Source organism: Quercus suber, unplaced genomic scaffold (assembly GCF_002906115.3).
Source record: "Quercus suber isolate HL8 unplaced genomic scaffold, Cork oak 2.0 scaffold_728, whole genome shotgun sequence".
In the NCBI taxonomy this organism is placed as follows: Eukaryota; Viridiplantae; Streptophyta; class Magnoliopsida; order Fagales; family Fagaceae; genus Quercus; species Quercus suber.
Window position 1 is genome coordinate 238,308 of NW_027070168.1, and position 19,899 is coordinate 258,206.

The 19,899-nt window shown below is 32.9% G+C and overlaps 2 protein-coding genes across 4 annotated transcripts; both read right to left on the reverse strand.

Annotated features, from left to right (window-relative positions):
• Window positions 1–10,089: 10,089 nt before the first annotated feature.
• On the reverse strand, window positions 10,090–14,806 carry LOC111988168 (uncharacterized). Of its 3 annotated transcripts, none has more exons than XM_024019938.2 (5): window positions 14,543–14,806; window positions 12,642–12,898; window positions 10,992–11,082; window positions 10,546–10,612; window positions 10,090–10,446 (listed from the first exon to the last, which is right to left on the reverse strand). In XM_024019938.2, exons 1-5 carry the CDS (start codon window positions 14,599–14,601, stop codon window positions 10,393–10,395), a joined length of 528 nt encoding a protein of 175 aa, XP_023875706.1. In that variant the 5' UTR covers window positions 14,602–14,806; the 3' UTR covers window positions 10,090–10,392. The 3 variants fall into 3 exon arrangements, with proteins under 3 accessions (XP_023875706.1, XP_023875707.1, XP_023875708.1); XM_024019939.2 differs by having other exon boundaries at window positions 12,642–12,903; window positions 14,543–14,803; XM_024019940.2 differs by having other exon boundaries at window positions 12,642–13,040; window positions 14,543–14,803.
• A 1,663-nt stretch (window positions 14,807–16,469) lies between these two features.
• LOC111988175 (carboxylesterase 15) lies at window positions 16,470–18,125 on the reverse strand. Its single transcript, XM_024019953.2, has one exon. It carries the CDS (start codon window positions 17,803–17,805, stop codon window positions 16,789–16,791), a length of 1,017 nt encoding a protein of 338 aa, XP_023875721.2. The 5' UTR covers window positions 17,806–18,125; the 3' UTR covers window positions 16,470–16,788.
• Between the last annotated feature and the right edge of the window lie 1,774 nt (window positions 18,126–19,899).

The following is a 19,899-nucleotide window of genomic DNA, read 5'->3' on the forward strand; positions in this document are numbered from 1 at the left end:
TAAAAAAACAAAACACAATTGTCACTCTTAATTATTAAAAATGAGATTGAAGTGCATTATTGGAACAAGTTGTGCAAATTGCACTCTAATTATAGAATGAGATAAAAAGAACAAGTTGTAAAGTTGTATTAGACTTTTGTAGGTTTTGGTTAATAGTATCTAGTCATATCGCTCACGGTTAACAAAGGAGAAACCGCGAGCTTTCTCAATTTGGATTACTCTAACAATGGACTTGGGATTTGGGATTCCAAGAATTCCAAATTTCCAACTGTACTTGGAAAATTTTGTTTGTCTTTCAATCCCAATTTAGCTTTACAAACAACAACTTGGTGCAAAATATATGGGTTATAAAAAGTGGTTGTCTGTGTCTAATCTCTTTTGGCTTATCGGATGAGTTTTCACTTTCTCAAGGACCAAATAAAGTCTACTTTGGAAAAAAAAGAATGATACCCAAAAAATTGGTATAGGGGATTAGCATTAGCATTATATTATAGAAGAAGAATACATTGTTTTGATTTGGGACGTTCAAATCAAATGACAAGGACAAAATTTTTTGTAATGTTCCTTTGAACCAATTTATTTTGGACACGTAATAGGCTTAATTAAAGTATACTAGCTAGTTGTCTGTATAATCACTTTCAGCTTTCAAGTGATTAGATTCATGAAGTGATATCAATTCCCATTAGTGGTTTTAGAAATTTTGGGTTCTATATGTATTATTATTGTACTATTCTCACATTATTTATTGCTTTCATTTTCGGTAACAATTATTAAAATTGGTATGTGTATATCACTTGTCACTTTCTCCATAGTGCATAGAATTTGGCTAGGAAATAGTGATATTGTCTCTTTTCATGACACCATTCTAGTTGTCCAATCATAGTTACCCGACTGAGGTTTTTCAACTTCTCTTATTCATGCACTTATAGACACATCGCTCCATCAAGTTGCATTATTTTATGAACTTCAATTCAAAAAAGGCTAAAAAACTCCTATCCAAAGAAAAAAACAAAAAGGAAAGCTGCATTCATCATACTAGAAATATAGATGGAAAAAATTAATTACAATTTCTTATATATGTAACATCTTTTTTTTTTTTTAAATTTTCAATTAAATTCAAAATTAATAAAATATAAATAATATTATTTTTGAAATTAGCACAATTAATAAATCTCTTATAATTGAAAAAGAAATCTGAAGTTCAAATCTCGTTTATACTAAAAAACGATTAATATTTTAACTTAATTATAAAGAACAATCATCATTAAACAAAAGTTAAATTTTATCATATTTATAAAAAAAAAAATACAATTTTTTTTTATAATAATAATTAAATTCAATACAACCATATATTTTAGTTTTATTTTTTATTTTTTATGAAACATATATTTTGGTACTTATACCTAATAGTTAAAATAAATTTAATTAACTTGCCTTAAAATGACATGAAAAGTCAACCAGTACTTTGAGCTCATTGAAAGTGGTCTTTTTTGGGTTTTTCCTTGTCGCTTCAGGATGGTACAGTGAATCAAAATGTGTAATACCTTGTTTGACTTGGAAAAATCTATACTCGGTTTTGAGGGGACCCACGTCATATGGTGGGGTATACAAATATATATATATATATATATTGTAAATATGAAATAGATGGTTCTTTTCTTTTGGACAGGTTTGGTTGGGATGTACAATGAATTTGACATAGTTAATATAATAATATATATAAAGGGACCAACGAATGAAACGAAATAAAAACACAAAACTGAAAAAAATTGCGTTATCAATAAATAGTGGGTTAGAATCAATGGATCTCTTTCGACTTTTTATACCAACTTTGGCTTTTGTTCATACTTTCATTCCCTGTGACTGCGTCAAATTGCTGAACACCTCTCCCTTCTTTATTTCCTTGCATTTTCCTTCTATTGAATAAGATGGCTTTCGTTCTTTTTTTTTCTTTTTTAATCGAGATCTCTGGCTTTCTTCCTGATACACATACTATAATACAAGATTATTAATCTATAACTAGTGTTATGCTGTGAGGTTAGGTGTATGACAAATAACTTGCTTTATTTGATTTTATAACTAGACCACGTAGTTATCCAAGATTTGAAATATAAAAAGGTTTTGTTAATGGATGTCTTAAAGGTACTTTTATGAGAAAAGAAAAAATTTAAAAAAAAAAGTCAATTTTTTTATAGTTTTTTGTATTTCATATAAAAGTGATATCAAAATTTTTTAAAAATAGTTCATTAATAAATGTTTGTTGTAGCCCTTCTTTAAGAGCGGAGTTAGAAGTGCATTGTATATATGAATGAGTTGGCATGGCTACATGAATATATATATATATATATATATGGTCCTACTACTAGGTATGGGTGGAAATTAAAGCAATTGGCAACTGAGAAAGTGGTAGGAGAAGTAGGAATTAACAAGGCTTGAATCATTAGATCTATCTTTAAAAGCTTCTAGCTATCTTCCCACTTGTCATAGGCTCTGTATCTTAGACTTAGAAAAATAAGCAAATAATAGTGAAACACCCTAATACATACATTCTTTTCGAAATTTCATATAAGACGCATGCATGGTATATATTCATTCATGATTCAACGATAATTTCTTCTCAAACTCAATTTAGTGTATGTTATATATATATATATATATATAATAAAATACTCAATTTATAGTACAAGAACATTATCATATATTAGGGTCTTTTTTCTTTTAAAAAAAAAGTAGTTTGTCTTTTTTATTTCCAATATTATGTGATCAACTGGAACTACAAAAATAATATATTTACCAGATTCACTGTTGGTCCTTATGGCCTTGTTGTGACAACTAGGCGAGTGGGTGTCAAAGTGTCAACCTCACGTACTGCTATTGCTAATCTGAATGTCAGAAACAATCATGCCAGGCCTAATGATTCAAGATGGTTTAGAGGAACAAGATATAACAATTATCGATAAATTAATAATCACAAAAATTTGCAACGTGATAAATAAAATTATAATTGTCTTAAATAGTATGATACGGATATGGGGGTTCTCTTTGATCTTCACAGATATCTCAAATCACCTTAAACTTTAGTGCACCTAACGCTACACATGCAATAAAAAGACCCCACTAGTGGAAATAATAATGATAATAATAGTTAGGAGCTACCATATTCATTTCTTTTGTGAATGAGATTTTAGGTTCAACTCCCTACTTTTCCACTTGTTTGTCGTAAGCAAAAAAGAGTAATTTTAATGATACAAAAATTTTTACTATTTTTTTTCTTAATTATTGACATAATAACTTATTATTAGAGTAAAATTATCTCATATAAATTTATTATTAACATCATTTTTATTATCATCCTATCGGATCATCTCAACCACTATGAAAAGATTATTGTTGTAATGATTGAGCCTTGTTAGCATTCATATCAGCTCTTCTAAAAGATTCCATCTATTTTACACTAAAAATTTACTTTTTCTATTTTACACTACCACATTTCCAAAACACCCACATCAATTCATCTATTTTACAAATCTATTCTAATTAAATAATATTATTTATTAACAACCGTTTCTCTTTGCCGCACCCATTCTCTCTTCCCTCATATAATCTATTTTCCCATTCCCTTTTCTTTTTCAGCTCACTCACCCGTTTCTCTCTTTCCCTCACTCACTCTCAGCTCGTCGACCCAACTCGCCGATCCAGCTCACCGCCACCGTCGCCTCAGCCATCAGCCGATTCGGCCTCTCTTTGGCTTTCGCCCTCCCTCTCTCCTTCGCCCCTCCCTCTCTCCTCCATCATCAACCCGTCGCCTCCCACCCGTAATCGACAACAACAATGGAAGATCCGATGGTAGCAATGGAAGACCCAACGACAACAGATTGGGCGGCAGCAGTGGTAGTAGATCGGGCGGCAGATCCGATTCCGTTGGGCATTTCAGGTGAGTTTTCTGTTGAGTATGATTTTGGGTAATTTTCTGTTGATTTTGGAATAGTTTGTTGTTGTTGATTTTAGTTTTGTCTTGGTATGAGATTTCTTCTTCCTTATGCCGCACTAGTTTGTTATAGTTTGACAGAAGAGAGAGAAAAAAGAATTAAAAAATCGTTTACACGATGAACAGTAACCGTGTATATTTCCACGATTACTGTTCATTTGCAAGACCATCATGGAAATTTAGACATTTTTACAAAGACTGATGTGAAAGGTTTTTGAAATAAAATGTGTAAATTATAGCACTTTTGTAGATGCTCTTATATTTCTTTTATACAAAAGTAGCACAATATGGAGTTGTTGCGAAGTAGGTTAAATTAAAATCATGAACATGATTCATCCACCAAAAGAATCAGGATGAGATTTCTTAAATCATAAAAGGGCGCAGGGCTCCAAGGTCCAAGCATTAATATTTTGATGTTGAGCACATTTCATGCCGTGTGACTAAAGTATTAATTTGTTTAATATATAGTCTATATATAATAGTTTGTGCCCACCAAGCCCCAAATTGTATCCACATGGTTTTGTGTGTTGTTTTTTTTTCTGAGTATTTGAAAAGATATGCACACGGTTATACTATACATATACTTTATTCAAAGGTTAGGAGCACAAGACCTTGTCAATTTGTGATATACATATCCACATATAATGATAAAATAGTATGGATAAAAAGAACGGGAATACATGCTACTGCTATAGTCTAAAGGGTTTGTTGAACTTTTAAGACATTTATCAGCCCAGGTTCATTGTTAGCTAGTCTTTTTGGTCTTTGATGACTTGGTTTCATGCTGGCCAAGCTATTAAAAAATATTTGATAATTACGGTCCATCTTTACAAATTCCTTGGAAAAACCAACGTAGACATCTACAGTTTATTGGGGGTTATTTTAATAGTGGTTAAAATATCAGTCGATCCTTCCAACTATGGGTGGCCTAGAATACAAACCAATGTCATCTTTATTCTATTCGGAGTTCCATTCTTTTTTACGATGAAATATTCATTGTATGTCACTAATGTCTTAGGGGCAAAAAAAAAAAAAAAAAGGAAAAGAAGAAAGGAATATTCATTGTATGGGGATGTCTCTCTGCATGTATCTATCTCTTTAATTAACCATTTTTCTTTTTTACCTTGTCAAATCAATGCAGAAGTTTCTAGAGCTTGATTTTCGGAAAAATAAAGATGGGAGATATATCATAATATTGGCGTTGGAAATGGGTTTTCTCCCTTACCTTAGCGAAAAGTCAAAGGCAATCAAGTTCAAGTTCGAAAAAATTAGTAAGAAAGGGAAAGCTTATGTTATGGAATACAACTACTCCTCACAACATGTGGGTCCTATACAGTATAAATTTGTCTCATAAAATACTTTTTCTTTGAAAACTAGAAAGATTAAAATTTAAAACAATTGGAAGATATATTGAAAAATCCTCTCAAAACATTTCTCTCTTTATTTAAAAAAACATCCAAACAAAGTCAATTACATTAGGATTTATAGTATTGACTAATTCCATATAATAAAAATTGTAATTGTTCAAATATGTTTAATTGTAGCTTTAATTGTAATTGTATGGTGTAATTGATGATGAAGACTGAAGAATGAAGAATACTGTTCACTGTGTTGAAATGAAGATTTTGGTTGAGCGAAGTGGCTAGATTAATCAACTGAACTGGAGATTTTGCACATAAAGTTTCGACAGATTGTTGCTAGATTTTATGTTCCGGCAAACCTAATAAGGAAAGCCATCGACCTAGGCTTTTTCGACTGATTTGTAGCCAAGCATACCTTATTGGTATTTAAATGAAATTTCAACCCTAATTCCGTAAGAAGGAAGACAACTGCACTAAATACAGAAAAATAGAAAGAAAGCCTTCTAGTTCTTCCTGCCTTTCCCATTAATACTCCTTTGAAAGGCTTATACATCCAAATAAAAATATCATCATATGTATATTGGAGTCGCTGTTTGAAACAACAAAGATGACATCAAATGTTCAAGAAGCCTTCAGTGGCAAAACTAGGATTTTTTCCTTCGGGGGAAGTTAAACATAATAAAATTCTTAAGAAAAAAAAAACCTTTTATGATCAAAAAGTTGTATCCAACGTTCTTTTATGGTACTAAAATCATTTATATTTGATTCTAAATTAAACTTTTTAGCAAATTTTTTTCTATATTCATAATTAAAAAATCACTCAAAATCTCATATTTCATATTGTCAAAATCCAGAATCACATTTTAAGGAAAACATATCTATTTGAATACCTTAGAAAGGCTTCAAAATGTGAATTATGGCCTGTTTAGATTGAGGGGGGAAGGAGGGCGAGTGAAGGAGAATAAAGTAGAGTTGGTTAAAAATAAACTAAGTTTTGGCTAAATTTACTTTACTCTACTCTACTCCTCCTCCCTTCCCCTCAATCCAAACAGACCATAAGTTAAACATTTTTTTTTATTTAAATATCAATAAATGAATAATAATAAATTTAAAATCCATCATTTTTGCAAGAATTTTGAGATTCAAATTTACTAAAAGAATCTAATATATATATATATATATATGATCAAGAGTTATTATATATTTATATTACATAATTGAACATCATTATGATATTTTCATTGTTATATATATATATATTTGTATTATTTCAGTGTCTTCTAATCTAACTTCTTAGAAATAATTTTCTTGTTCTTATAGTTTTTAGTACAAATTTAAAATTAAAAAAAATACTTACGAATAAAATATACAAATCTATAATATAAAATTATAATATGACAAGAATAAAATACATTTTAAAGCGTTGAACAATATAATCTAATTTATGAAAAATGCACTCTTACAACTTCACTTAACAATATAATTACTCAATAGCCTCAACTAACCCAAATAAAGATAAATTTGACTCGAAGTTCAATAAATTAATTCTAATCAAACCAAGGTTACTTTCATGCAGAGAATCAATTATTATGAGTTAAGTGTAAAATTTAATAAAAATATTTAAAAGCTAAAATCTAATTTCCAATTTCTATTTTAGAGAGAGAGAGAGAGAGAGAGAGAGAGAGAGAGAGAGAGATATCCATGTGGAAAATTTGATAACTAATGTTGACAATCTATTGTTGGTGTGGGAGAATAGTTTGCAAAAAATTAAGCTTCAAAATGTCAAGGGGAATTGATCTTCAACAATGATTTAGCACACAAAATGCTTTTTTTTTTTTAAGTCACACGAAGTTTCAATTAGGTTTGGCTTCTATTGACCACACTTTTGGGGCCATCTTGGAGGTGGAGGAGAAAGCACGCATCCCACCTCCATTGATATCACTTTTGTTATGCAATAATTACAATAGATCATGTCAACGATTATGAAAAACTTTGTATCACTAGACTTACTATTTTCCTTCTAGAGGAGGGCACCTAAAGTTAGAAATTGCTCCTATAGAACAAAAACGGATCTATATATTAGCACTATAACTTGGTGTTCAGCTATCCATTGGCGAGATTACATCAGAGTTTTACAAAAAGAAAATTCCTCTCAATTTCTCTTAAAACAGAGAGCGTCTATTTCACAATTACAATTTTATTTTTTATATCTAACAATATACATGATACCATGTTATTTAAAATTTTAAATAATGTTGCACCAAATAAACTTTTATATTTGTAATAATTAATTTTCAAATGTAGAGAATCATTTTCCCAATTTTTAATATCATGAGATTCTAATCTCAATTATAAGAATTGATAGTCATATTTTTGAAATATTGAATTATCTTAATCGAGATATTAGAATTTTCTATAACACCTTGGTTTATTAAAAGTATCAAAAACCTTGGATGAAAAAAATGATACTTTTTGTGATCGAAAACAATAATATTATGAAGGAATTAATGAGTTGGTTGTAGGCTAGGCGATGTTAGAAACAATAGTTGCAATAAAATATGCAATGTCAAATGGATTCGGTAAGAGTTATTTTTGAATATGACAATCAATGATTGATGCAAGCCATCAAAGCTATTAAAGTTGTTGTATGATTGAATGATAAGTGGAAGGAAGCATGAAAGAGAGAGCAAAGACGGAGAATGGTTTGAGTGCCCCTAACTATTCCGATCTGAAATATGGCAAAGGTAGATGAGGAAGGATGGCTTGAGTGCCCTCCTTTACTTGGTCCATATGTCATAAACAATGTATAAGCTTTTAGTTTTATAAAATTCTTGAGCAATTACATGAAAATAAAAAATGTAGCCATTAAGGATTTTCCATTGTAAATGTAGGTCTCCAAGGCCAAACCTGATTGTAGATTGCATCTCGATCCAATATTTTCTAATAAGGCAATCTTTGTGATTTTAACTGCAGTTAATGGAAAAGTGTATCTTTCTTCTATATCTCGTCTACGGCTTTCCTCCTTATCAAGTGTCCTCTACAATCTTGCCTGAGCATCACAAACTACATTGGTCAATAGCTTCCTTTATTAGTTTTTTTTTTTTTTTCTTGATCATGCATCTCCATCATCTTCAAGTCGCATTACTCAAACACGCTTCTGATTGATAGCCTTTAGTGGATTTATTTCTAATTACATTTCTCTTTCTATTTATTAATATTTTTTTCTTTTCCACACATCTAATTTGTAGCCTCTAGAGTCTAGAAGTATGATATGCAATAGATCAACATTCAAGCCTTAATCATTATGTGCATTTGGCTTTCGTTTGGACATGCCATTTATGCTACATTTAATTTTCTCTATTTTGGTCTACTCCGCATCTAAAGATTCTAAACCAGTCGCAGTCACCCTTTCCTTTCTAAACCTGAGTTGTCTTCAAGTTTCCACCTTTAGTTTTTTTGGGTGAGATATTAAGGCGCAAGTGCTTTAACACAGTATCAAAGATACGTCTCATAAAAAAAAAGTATCAAAGATATGTTGTCTTTTTTATAAAAAAAAATATATATATATTTTAAATATGGTTAGTTTTTAAAATATGTTTTGTCTTTTTATTTTATTTAACAAGGTTAGTTTTTTAAATATGCATGGGCGGCACTAATTTGGTGCGGGAATGAGTTGAAAGTGAACATAAAAGTATAAAACGAATTAAGAAAACAACGGATTGCATTGCTATTACTGAGTCAGATATATGACTTTAAAAAGAGGAAGTAAAAAACAAATATTGTAATGCATGAGATCTTAGACAATTATTTGATCAAGATCCATTTTGGTGAATAATTGATTCTTTGCACCCTAAGTCTTCTAGTCTCTAGACCCCTCAGCAGACGTGTGGTACGGATGACACTTGCCAATATGTGCTAAAACAAGAAGCACAATTTTGCCATCATGAATAGTATTTGGCCCCAACCAACCACCTAAATGTTTCACTGAATCAGGAGGTATCATTATTAGAGGTGACCCACGGTTCATGTTCAACAGTCAATAACTGCAGGGCTCTCTCTCTCTCTCTCTGTGTGATAAATGTAAGTCCCATAGGCCATAGCACTTGCTACCAAGCATTGAGACAAGAAAATCCTACAAACGTCTTTGAATCTGACCCTTGATAACGTAAATGTGTGAAATACAATTCAGTCTAAGCAAAATATGCATCTTTAAAATTCAGAGCTTTTGACTCCCAAAGACGATTGGTATATCCAACATTCTTGCATGGAGTCAAATGGTAGAAATTTCGTGCATTCCCAGAAGCATTTGGAAAGGTAAACACAAAGACCAACCCTGCCGTTTCAACAACCACAACCACAGACAAAGAACCAACCTAACATACTTGAACCGTATGTAACAAAGTCCTTGTACATGAATCACAAGCCCACGGCTTATGATTCAAAGTACCTCTAAAATATTGACAAATTGCAAATAAGCCTATCCTTCTTCACCAAGGCTTGGCTGTGTTCAATTCACTCGCCCTAGTTGACAATTGATGTCCTGTTGTGCCTTGCCTTTACTAGTCTAGTCAATATAGCGGGCGAGAAATGTACCAATTGCAATGTTTCTTCTGAGGGTGCATGCACTAATACCTTTTACTTTTTGTTTAAAATGACCGATTAAAAATAGGTAAAGATATACACCTCATTAACATAATGCATAAACAATAGTTAAAGGAGGAAAAAAAAGGGATAAGAGCAAGAAGAAAAAGTTAATCAGCCCGCCAAAATGGAAAGGAAAAGAAAAGAAAACATCAAGTTCAGTATTATCTACATATTTGCATCTGTATTCGGTTTGAATATAGTAGAGGGTCATGTACAGGAGAAAAAGGAAATAGATTAAAAAAGAAAAAAAGAAAAAAAAAGGATTGTCATTAGTGTGTAGTATTACAATTGAGATAGACAAATTTGCTCATTCTTTTTCTTCCTCCTTTGCCCCCAACTATACACAAAAGACTCTTGAGAGTTAAAAAGGACAGTGGGATCTTGATATGATATACTTCCTCAATCATACAGCCCTTCCTGCTCCCAGACCTCCACTAGAAATTCTACCATTTCCTATAAATTAAAAGTTTAAAACACAAATAGCAAACTGTGTAATTAGCATAAAATTTCAACAACATAAAGCAAGATTACCAAATTACATAGCAGACTTACAGAAAGAGGCATAGGGTGGGGGAAAGGCTGTTTGGTCCCAAGCAAATTTTCGTAAGACGCATTCCAACTGCAAAGACAATAAGTGAAACAAACATAAATTTTGGTGGATTATAGCTCATAGAGTGTGGAACAAAGAATAACTCATAATGTAATAATTTATTCCTTCCAGTTATGTGTGTTTTTAATTTATCCCTTTGTATGGTTTCTCCCTTCATAATCAGATTTCAAAGGCACTTATCTCACTGATCACTATTAATTTCCTAGAGGTTGCAAATATTGCATGCAGTAATGCTTAAATCGACAGTTACTGACTATGTTATCAAAAACCATAAAAGAGAGCACCACATTAAGCACTCCCTTCTTAAGTCTATAAACTTACTAGATGATTGCTGCAGGATTTCAACCAATGAATTCTTCATAAAAGGCACAAGTATGAAGTAACTCACCTTAATCTGGGTTCCTGACTTTGTTGAGTTTGATTCCTAGGCCTGCTACTTCCAATCCATTGAAGCCTGGTTTGATTCCAGAGAAGAAGACCTGCAATTGAAAAATGTACATGTTTCATGACATAGTCTCACAAAGTAGCATTGCACTAAATCTGGCATCAATGAAGTACAAGCCATAATCCCATAACTAGAGGTGGCAAATAGGTGGGTTTGGGGTGGGTATAATTGAGTTGGGTATATAAAACTCATTTACCCATTAAAACCCATTTAACTAATTGTTTCTAACCCAAATCCAACCCAACCCAATTATTATGGGTAAATCCCAACCCACCCAATTACCCAATTATCAAAATTACCAAAATGCCACTAAAGTGAAAATGACATCATAAACTATCTCAAAAGCTTAAACCATTAGAAAATTAAAAATTTATTCATTTAATTTATTTTAACAACTATAATTTATTTTTCTCAATTATAGTTGAGAAAAATAAATTAACTCAGAAAATTAATTGTTCGGTTTGCCCCCATTTCCGATTGAATCAGAAAATTAACTCACGAAATTTTTTTTTCTTGATCTGATGCTTTCCGGTCTCCAATTGATAGAGAAACACGGAATTTCTATGGTTTTGTTTTGCTCTTTTAGGGTTTTTAAATAAACAATGAACAATCAGGCTAAAATGATGAGCCAAAAGCCTCCGCAGATTCCGATGATGGCCGAACAGCCTCCGCCTCTGCCTCCGCCACAGATTCTCAGCCAGCCGCCGTTGATCGCTCTGTCGCAGGTGTTGAGCCAGTCGCAGATGATGATGATGAAGAGCCAGTTGAATCCACAACAGCTGCTTCCGATGCTGAACCTGAACCTGAACCGTAGTTTCAACATCGGCAATAGCAACAAGGTGTGGTCTCAGCAGCAACAAGTTTCGAAGGTGAACTACAGTACAGCAGCGAACTCATTGAAACCGTCGTCGAAGCTCAAACGGAGCAATTGGAAGGGAAAGAACATTGGCGCGAAAATAGAAGCAGCTAGCATGATTGGAAGCCGAGAAAATGAGGGAAAATGAAAACCCTCATGAAACCTGAGGCTTGGGGATTTTTTTTTTTTTTTTTTTTTTTTTTTTTTTTTAGGGGGGGGAGGGGAAGGGCTAAGTTGAATTTGGGGTATATTGTTTTTGAGTTAAATGGGTTCCAATGGGTTTTTAGTTAAAACCCAATAATCACTAGGTCTAATTGGGTTGATGCCCATTTAACCCAACTAATAATTGGGTGGGTTTGGGTTTAATTAGAGTGAGTGGGTTTGGGTGGGCAAATGGGTTTAGGCACTTTGCCACCCCTACCCATAACCATGAACAAAGCTCGCCAAAAAACCTTAATGATAGTAGCATATAAGAACAGATATACTTTCCTAGTACTACAACAACAACAAAACCTCAGTCCCAAGATTTTGCGGTTGACTATAGATCCTCAGTAGACTATATCGGGTTGAACACATCTATTCTTCTCTGTGTTCTATCCTATCCTAAATTACACTTTCTGTTACCTCTTTAATTAACATGTCATTTTTACTACTTCAACCCCAATGTTTGTTTAGGCCTTCCTGTACCTCGCAGAACACAAGCAGAAAATAAAGAATAACATATGAAGAAAACTTACCATGATTTACAAAGTCAGACTGGCTGTTCATGCTAGCACTGCCACTGCCAAAACTGAGGGCCTGGTTTAATGTGCTGATAGATGATATGCTTCTTTGAGATTGAACAGTGCTGTTCTCCAGATCACATGTGCTGGTACTCCAAAAATCATCTGATATGCTAGGTTTTCTCACCATTCGCCCTTGAATTTTTAGTCCCTTTGAGGGCTCATCAACAGCAATAATTGGCGTGGGTTTAGTGCAGCATCCAAAACAACCACTGTTCTGTTATAAACCAAGTTAAACCACATATATAATAAATAGCAGCAACCAAGATAGTACAGAATTAAGGCCAAATCAGTGTCAGCACTTAAACCAGTAAATGCAGTAGTCATCAACATTTTATTTTCCTTTTTCCTTTCCTGTTTAGGAGAAAGAATATGTTAGTTAAGTACAAAAGTTGCAAAGTAAGATACAGTCTGTTACTGCATCAACAATGTGATAAAAAGACTATCAAACTTGATTCATAATTATCAAGGACACTAGATGAAAAGTACATCCTGGTGCAGTTTCCCAATCATTTTCCTAGATAGAAATGGACACCAATAGTTAAAATGCAAAAGAATAACTAGATATTTTTCCTTTAAAGTGTCAAGTCACTATAAATTGGAAATGTTTGGATACTCTACAAAAATTGAATGTGTGATTTAGTTTCAAATGGGTCTTTACAAGTAAATTCATTTTCTTTTAGTTCTGGCTCCAATTGCTTGTTCAAGATGAGAAATTCATTACATCAATACCTATGTTAATTTCAATGGACTCATTTACTCTCCATGTCATGATCGATGACATAACACGCACACAGTTGATTCATTTAGTTTCCATTTTGCATAATGAAACCTCAGGCACAATAATAAAGTACAAAGCAAATCACCGAAACATTAAAACAGATTGATAACTAGTAAGAGTGTAAGACAGTGATGAAGATGTTAGAATCAAATTGCTTCAGCAATGGGTTGGAAACTGGAAAAGGCCCTGATTCTGAAACCTTAATATGAGAAAACATTCCAGAGTAGTTTGAGCCAAATTAACAAAGAGAAAATACCACACAAAAGACATAAACAAAAATATAAAAGTGAGGATTTAATAGCGCGCACACACAATTGTACCCAATCTTGATTTCCTCATCATTTTCACTGAAAATGTGATAAGGGTGGGACTTATCGGAGTTGGAAAAAGGTTTACTACAGATAACTTGAATGCTAAGGTTGTGGCCCAACAGTTAGTTTCTCTGTGGCGGACAGAGATGCGTACCAATTCCGCTTCTGCAATCCCAACCCACCATGCCAAGGCTGTGTATAAATTAACGGCACCACTGTTTTCAATCCGTCATTACCAGTACAAAGATTCCAAGGTCTCATAGGATAGGAATCAAACCCACACTCACACACCCAACCAAACATAACAAACAAACAAACCAAAAAACCTCTTACCCTCTTCCATTACCAAAACTGCTTAATCAACTCCCACATCATTTCTATCAAAATCAAATCCTACCCATTTAGTCAATCTACCAAAGAAGATAAATGCACGCACACACAAATCAGAATAATCTTGGTGGCAATTAGTTTTCAAAGTAGAACCTGGATGGTTACAGGTTTTGACTAAAAAGGATAATATTTGTATAATCAAATTTTCTTTGAGGGGTCAAAAATATTTCTATAATTGGCAATACCATAACATACAAACAAGTCAACCGACAGTCTCAAAAATTAAATTACAAGTAAGAACAACATTAACTACAGTTACTTTTCTTGCTTTGGAAAAAAAAAATCAGACCCATTTGTTTTTTTTTTAACAGAATCAAGTCCAAGTGGAATTAAAAAAAAAAAAGGAGAATTAGGGCTCAAAATCGAAGACTTACCCCATGTAAGCGAGGAAGTGACGAAGCCAAGAACTGATCGAGCTGTTTAGTGTTACCATAATCGAAACCCAAAAAAAAAAAATTTAATAAATATTAAAAATATTCAAGATTGGGACATGGATTCCGAGAAAATTGATAGATGGGAATTCAAAATCCAGATGAGAATTTTAGGGTTTCAAAATGGTAGTGAAGAGAAATAGAGAAAAAAATATTTTAAAAAAATGGGTAAGGCTTTTTATTTTGTTTGAGTATTTTATTATTATTTATTATTGGGTCAAGTAAAACAGTGTTGAAAATGAAAAAGCTTTAGCTTAGCCGAGCAGAAACGTGTAGTGGATTTGATTCTGAGAATCTTATTGGGTCTTTTTGGTTTTCACTTTAAATGATGTATTGGGCTTTTTTTTCTTCTTCTTATTGATTCCCACTTCCCTACTTGCCCTACTTTTGATTAGTGACACAACGGCAACACCAATAATGGAGGGTCACTGTTTTCAATTTTTTTTGGGTCATATTGGACTTAAAAAAAAAAAATTCAAGCATAGGGAATTTTATTTCATCATCAATTTGTTACATCAGTTTGGTCTACATTAAATTAAGTAATTAATTTGAGAACACTGCATATTTTTTGAGCCACACACGTGCAAATCTTGTGTTTCCATTTGGTTTGGTTATGTAGCGTATTTTTTGTCTCCCTTTCTGTCTCATGTGACAAGGCACCATAGACCTAAACATGTATGTGTATATATTAACAATTAGTAGAGGTTGGGATAAAAAAAAAAAAAAAAACAATTAGTAGAGGAGGGAGGAATTGAGCACAAGTTTCTTTTTTTCAATAGGAAAATCAAAAAATATTACTAAGCTACATAACTCTGATAAAAGAAATTAGTAGACATTTATAAATAAACTTTTCTTATGTACAAGTGAACTTATATTAACGAGTTTAATGAAAAAATTGGAAACATTAAAAGGTTAAATTAGAGTGGTGAAGGAGCTACTTGTGAATTGTGATGAATAGAATGATTATGGTGGTAATGATATCAAATAGGCTAATGGGACGAATGTGCTAAACATAATATGACTGTTCTGGTGAATAAATTGCGTATGTCCATAATTGATGTTTTGAGATCATTTGAAATTATTCACCAAAAAAAAAAAAGAAAAAAAGAAAAAAGAAATTTACTAATAGTCTTTACAACTACAAACTTTTTTAATATCTGTTTAGGAATAACTCATTTATTTTTTGCAAAGCAATGTAGATAAAAACTAAAAAAACTAAATAAAATAAGTTAATTGATGTTTCGCTGAAAGTACTATAAAATTTATATAAAGAAATAAGAAAAAGTTAAAAGCTAAAGACTAACTTATAATTTATCATAGGTGTCCATAACCATGCATAAGTTCGTGGTAAGCACTAGATGAAACTAGGAATATTATTATTATTATTATTATTATTATTATTATTATTACACTTTCATTGGTGGAATTCAAAGCATATTCTTATGGTAATAGTTTATTTCCCCCAACATAATCAACCTATTGCAGTTGATATTTAAATTGCATAATATTTCAGAAGTATAATAATATCGCACATCCTCTTAAGTTTGGTTAACTCAAATTTATGTTTTTTTTTTTAATGATTTTAAGAAAAACACCATTTTGAGACATTCAAGTTAAAATTGAGCTATTTTCACAAAAATTGAAAGCGAATAAAATACGCTATCGACATTTTGTATTTATAATAAGTATGAGGATAAAATTTATTACACAGTAGTGTATATACACACGTGTTAAATAACACTAAAATCATGAGTTAGACTCACAATTTTAGTGTTATTATGCATATATAACTATACGAGTTTAATCTGATGCATATGTGTTTGGGCTCTAAGCATAAATTTTCCATATATATTTATGTGCATACACCAAATTAGAACAACAACAAACGGAAGCAAGCAATTACACTAAATAGCAGACAATTACACTAAATAGCATGCCCTGATTATTCATACAGAGCCAAAAATAAAAAGCTGGCAAATTCCAATATTCTAACATATATTCGCTTTCATCATAGCGAATGCAGTACCCTCTAGTTGAGGAATCAATCACTTACCAACACTCACTTTAAACTTAGGAGGTCTATTTCCACTAAGAGGGTTCCTCAAAAGGCTATGCTTATTCTAATAAAAGCAAAGATCAGAAATGACAAGTTCGCAATCTTAATCCCACATAAGTAACGACCTTGAGCCTTAATGCTTGTTAATAAAGTTTGTAATTTCCTCAAATAGCTTATCGACTTGAGTTGCCGTCTTCGGGTCCATGTCAATGGCTAACTTATCAAAATAGAAGCTATGTCCCATACCATGATTAATCAAAACCTCCACATCCTTTTTGGCCTCTTTCATGGCCCCACAGTACTCAAATTCCGAGTCACGAAGCAAGTCATTCTCTGCCACCACCACCAACATTGGCGGCAACTTGAGGGTTGCGAGCGGCGGTGCTAGCGGGCCCATTGGGCACGTTATTGGGTGGTCCTTAGTACTACCAATAGGCAATGCTAAGGACATGAATTTATTTACCATGTCACGAGTTAGCAAGGGTGTTTCTGGCATTTCCAAAAATGACTTACTCGGCTCAGCTCGTTGAAAGCCAGGATGCAATGCTATATCACTTAATAACTGTATAGGTTGGGTATCAATAGATCCGGATTGAGCCGCTACGTGATGAACAATGTTCCCACCCGTGCTATCCCCAATAAGAAAAACTCGCCCGAAATCAGCATAAACCTCGAGCCACGATTCCGATGAGTCACCACGAGCCACAGCAGAAAGCCAAAGGAACGCAGCATAAGCTTCATCACATGCAGCTGGGAGCTTATGTTCAGGAGCTAGAGGAAGGTAGACAGAAACACAAACAGCACAAGTTGTGCGCACAAGCCGTGCATAAAAGTGATAGTACATGTACCAATTAGCTTGGCTAATGGAAAAGCCACCACCATGAAAATGAAGTATAAGAGGAAGCTTATTCTTATTATTCTGGCCATCTGTGTACTTCTCTGGAATGTAAATCCGAACAGCCAGCCCAGTGTTTGGATTGATGGTCACGTCACGAGTTGCAACCCCTTCAATGAATTCTTCATGAGGTGGAACTGGCTTCATCAAGAATTCTGCCTCTGGTGGACCAGTCCAGGTGCGATCCACTGTGCCATCATCAAAAACACGTAACCAGCCTGATACCTCTTCAACAATCTTCTTGTGGGAAGCCATGGCAACCTTAGCTAGATGTTGTTACTCTTTGAGTATAAACCACAAATTCGGATTTCTCTATCTAACTACTTCAACAGTTCAGAGGAGACTTTCTACCATTTCGGTCCCAAAAAAAAAAACCAGTACAGAGGAGACTTGTCGGACATATTTGAGTAGAAAATTAATCTGTGGAAAAAAAAATTTCCATGGAAAAGTTTTCTCAGTGGAAAATTATCATGTTTTGTCGTTTTTACACATAAAAAAGAAAATCCCAAGAAGAGGAGAAATTATTGGGACCTCCCAGGTCTGCCACCCAATAAGAAATGCTACCTAACCATTTTTTTAAATCCAGCTCCACATCATCACTTATCTATTAACTTAACTATTGTTAGCAAATCAAACCAAGGTTAAAACTAATACAAACACAGCAGAAACCTTCTAACCATGTTAACCCATGCTCAATTAGCCACTTCTAACCCCAATTGTGTTAGCTACTTCTCACCCAATTTTTGAAACCCAAAATTTTATTTTACCCGCTCTATCCTCTTCCCTCTCCCTTCCTGCATCATTGAATGAGTCTTTCGAACAATCTTATGTTGGGCTTTCTTTCTTCTCCCTTGGATGAATAGTGAGTACGATTTACTGTAAACTATGGCTGAAGTGGTTGCTAGAATCCACACACTACCATTGCAACTAACCAAGATTGATCAAGGTATGTATGTTACAAAGACTCATTTAACTCTTCAATGTATCATTTTCTTAGCTTTGTTTTGTTTTTATGTAGTTTATAAATATGGTGTCTTCTAAATGTTTGATAAAAGCCCAAGGTGAGAAAGAATTAAAATAATGAAATTTTTATGTGTTGTTTTCTTTCTATCTAGTTTATAGATATTAAAAATTAAATTTTTATGAGTCTGTGGTGTGAATTGTTAGAACCCATTCCATACCCATGCCTACTTTTTTGTTTTTGGGTTTATTAAATACTACTCTGTTTCTTTGGTCTTGAAACAAAGCACAAGTTCTAAACAAACTTAAGTCCAAAATGTAAAAATAGTTCAATTTTTTTTTTCTTACAGTTAATAGTTTATACACACACACCATTCTAACCATTTTTTTTTCTTTTTGTTTACTATCCTTTTGATTTGAGTTTCCTTAGAAATGTGTTTCGTGATGTTTTTAATTATAGATATTAGAGCCGATGAAGAACTACAAGATGTTGAAAATTTGCTTGGAATGGTGGTGCATAGTGAGGAGGAAGCATATAAATTGTATAATGATTATGCTATACAAATTGGGTTTAGTGTTCAAAAAAAAAAACTCAGATATGTAATGGTGTAAGACAACAAGAGTATGTGTGTTCGAAAGAAGTATTTCCACGAGATGGTGACCATTTGGATGATAAGAAATTCAAAAGATTACAAAGTAGGACTGGTTGTGAAGCTACTATCCGATTTACAGTGACAAATGGTGAATGGAAGGTTACTCATTTCAATCCTAATCATAATCATGAGTTTGCAAAGCCTGAAGAAAGACCATATTTAAGGTTGAATCGAAAAATAACTAATACTCAGTTAGGTGTAATAAGAACTTTCAAAGAAGCGGGCATAAGAACAGTAAGTACATATTCTTATTTAGTTGAGGAAGCTGGGGGATTTGAAAATGTTGGGTTTATAAAACGAGATTGCTATAATGTGGTGAACAAGCAAAAGTTAATCAATATTGAGGCTGGAGATGCTCAAAGTTTAGTAAACCATTTTAAATAGAAGCAAGCAGAAGATTCTATGTTTTTTTTATGCAACTCAAGTTGATTAAGAAAATTGAATGACAAATTTTTTTGGAGAGATGGTAGATCAAGAATTGATTATAACTCTTTTGGAAATGTAATATGCTTTGACACTACATATCGAACTAACAAGTATAATATGATATGTGCCCCATTTGTAGGTGTCAACCATCATTGGAAGATGTACTTCTTGGTTGTGCATTTCTATTGAATGCAACAACTGCTTCGTTTACTTGGTTGTTTGAAACATTCTTGGAATCAATGAGAAATCAAAAACCAAAGACAATTTGTACTGACCAATGTCAAGCAATGAAGAATGCCATAAGAGTTGT

Excerpts from the sequence above, each read along its gene's own strand:
- LOC111988168 (XM_024019938.2), bottom strand. The coding sequence starts at position 14,601 with ATGGTAACACTAAACAGCTCGATCAGTTCTTGGCTTCGTCACTTCCTC. Across the intron at positions 12,899-14,542 it reads CACTTCCTCGCTTACATGGG|TGGTTGTTTTGGATGCTGCA; the intron begins GTAAGTCTTCGA and ends ATAACAGAACAG. Across the intron at positions 10,447-10,545 it reads CCCACCCTATGCCTCTTTCT|GAAATGGTAGAATTTCTAGT; the intron begins GTAAGTCTGCTA and ends TTTAATTTATAG.
- LOC111988175 (XM_024019953.2), bottom strand. The coding sequence starts at position 17,805 with ATGGCTTCCCACAAGAAGATTGTTGAAGAGGTATCAGGCTGGTTACGT.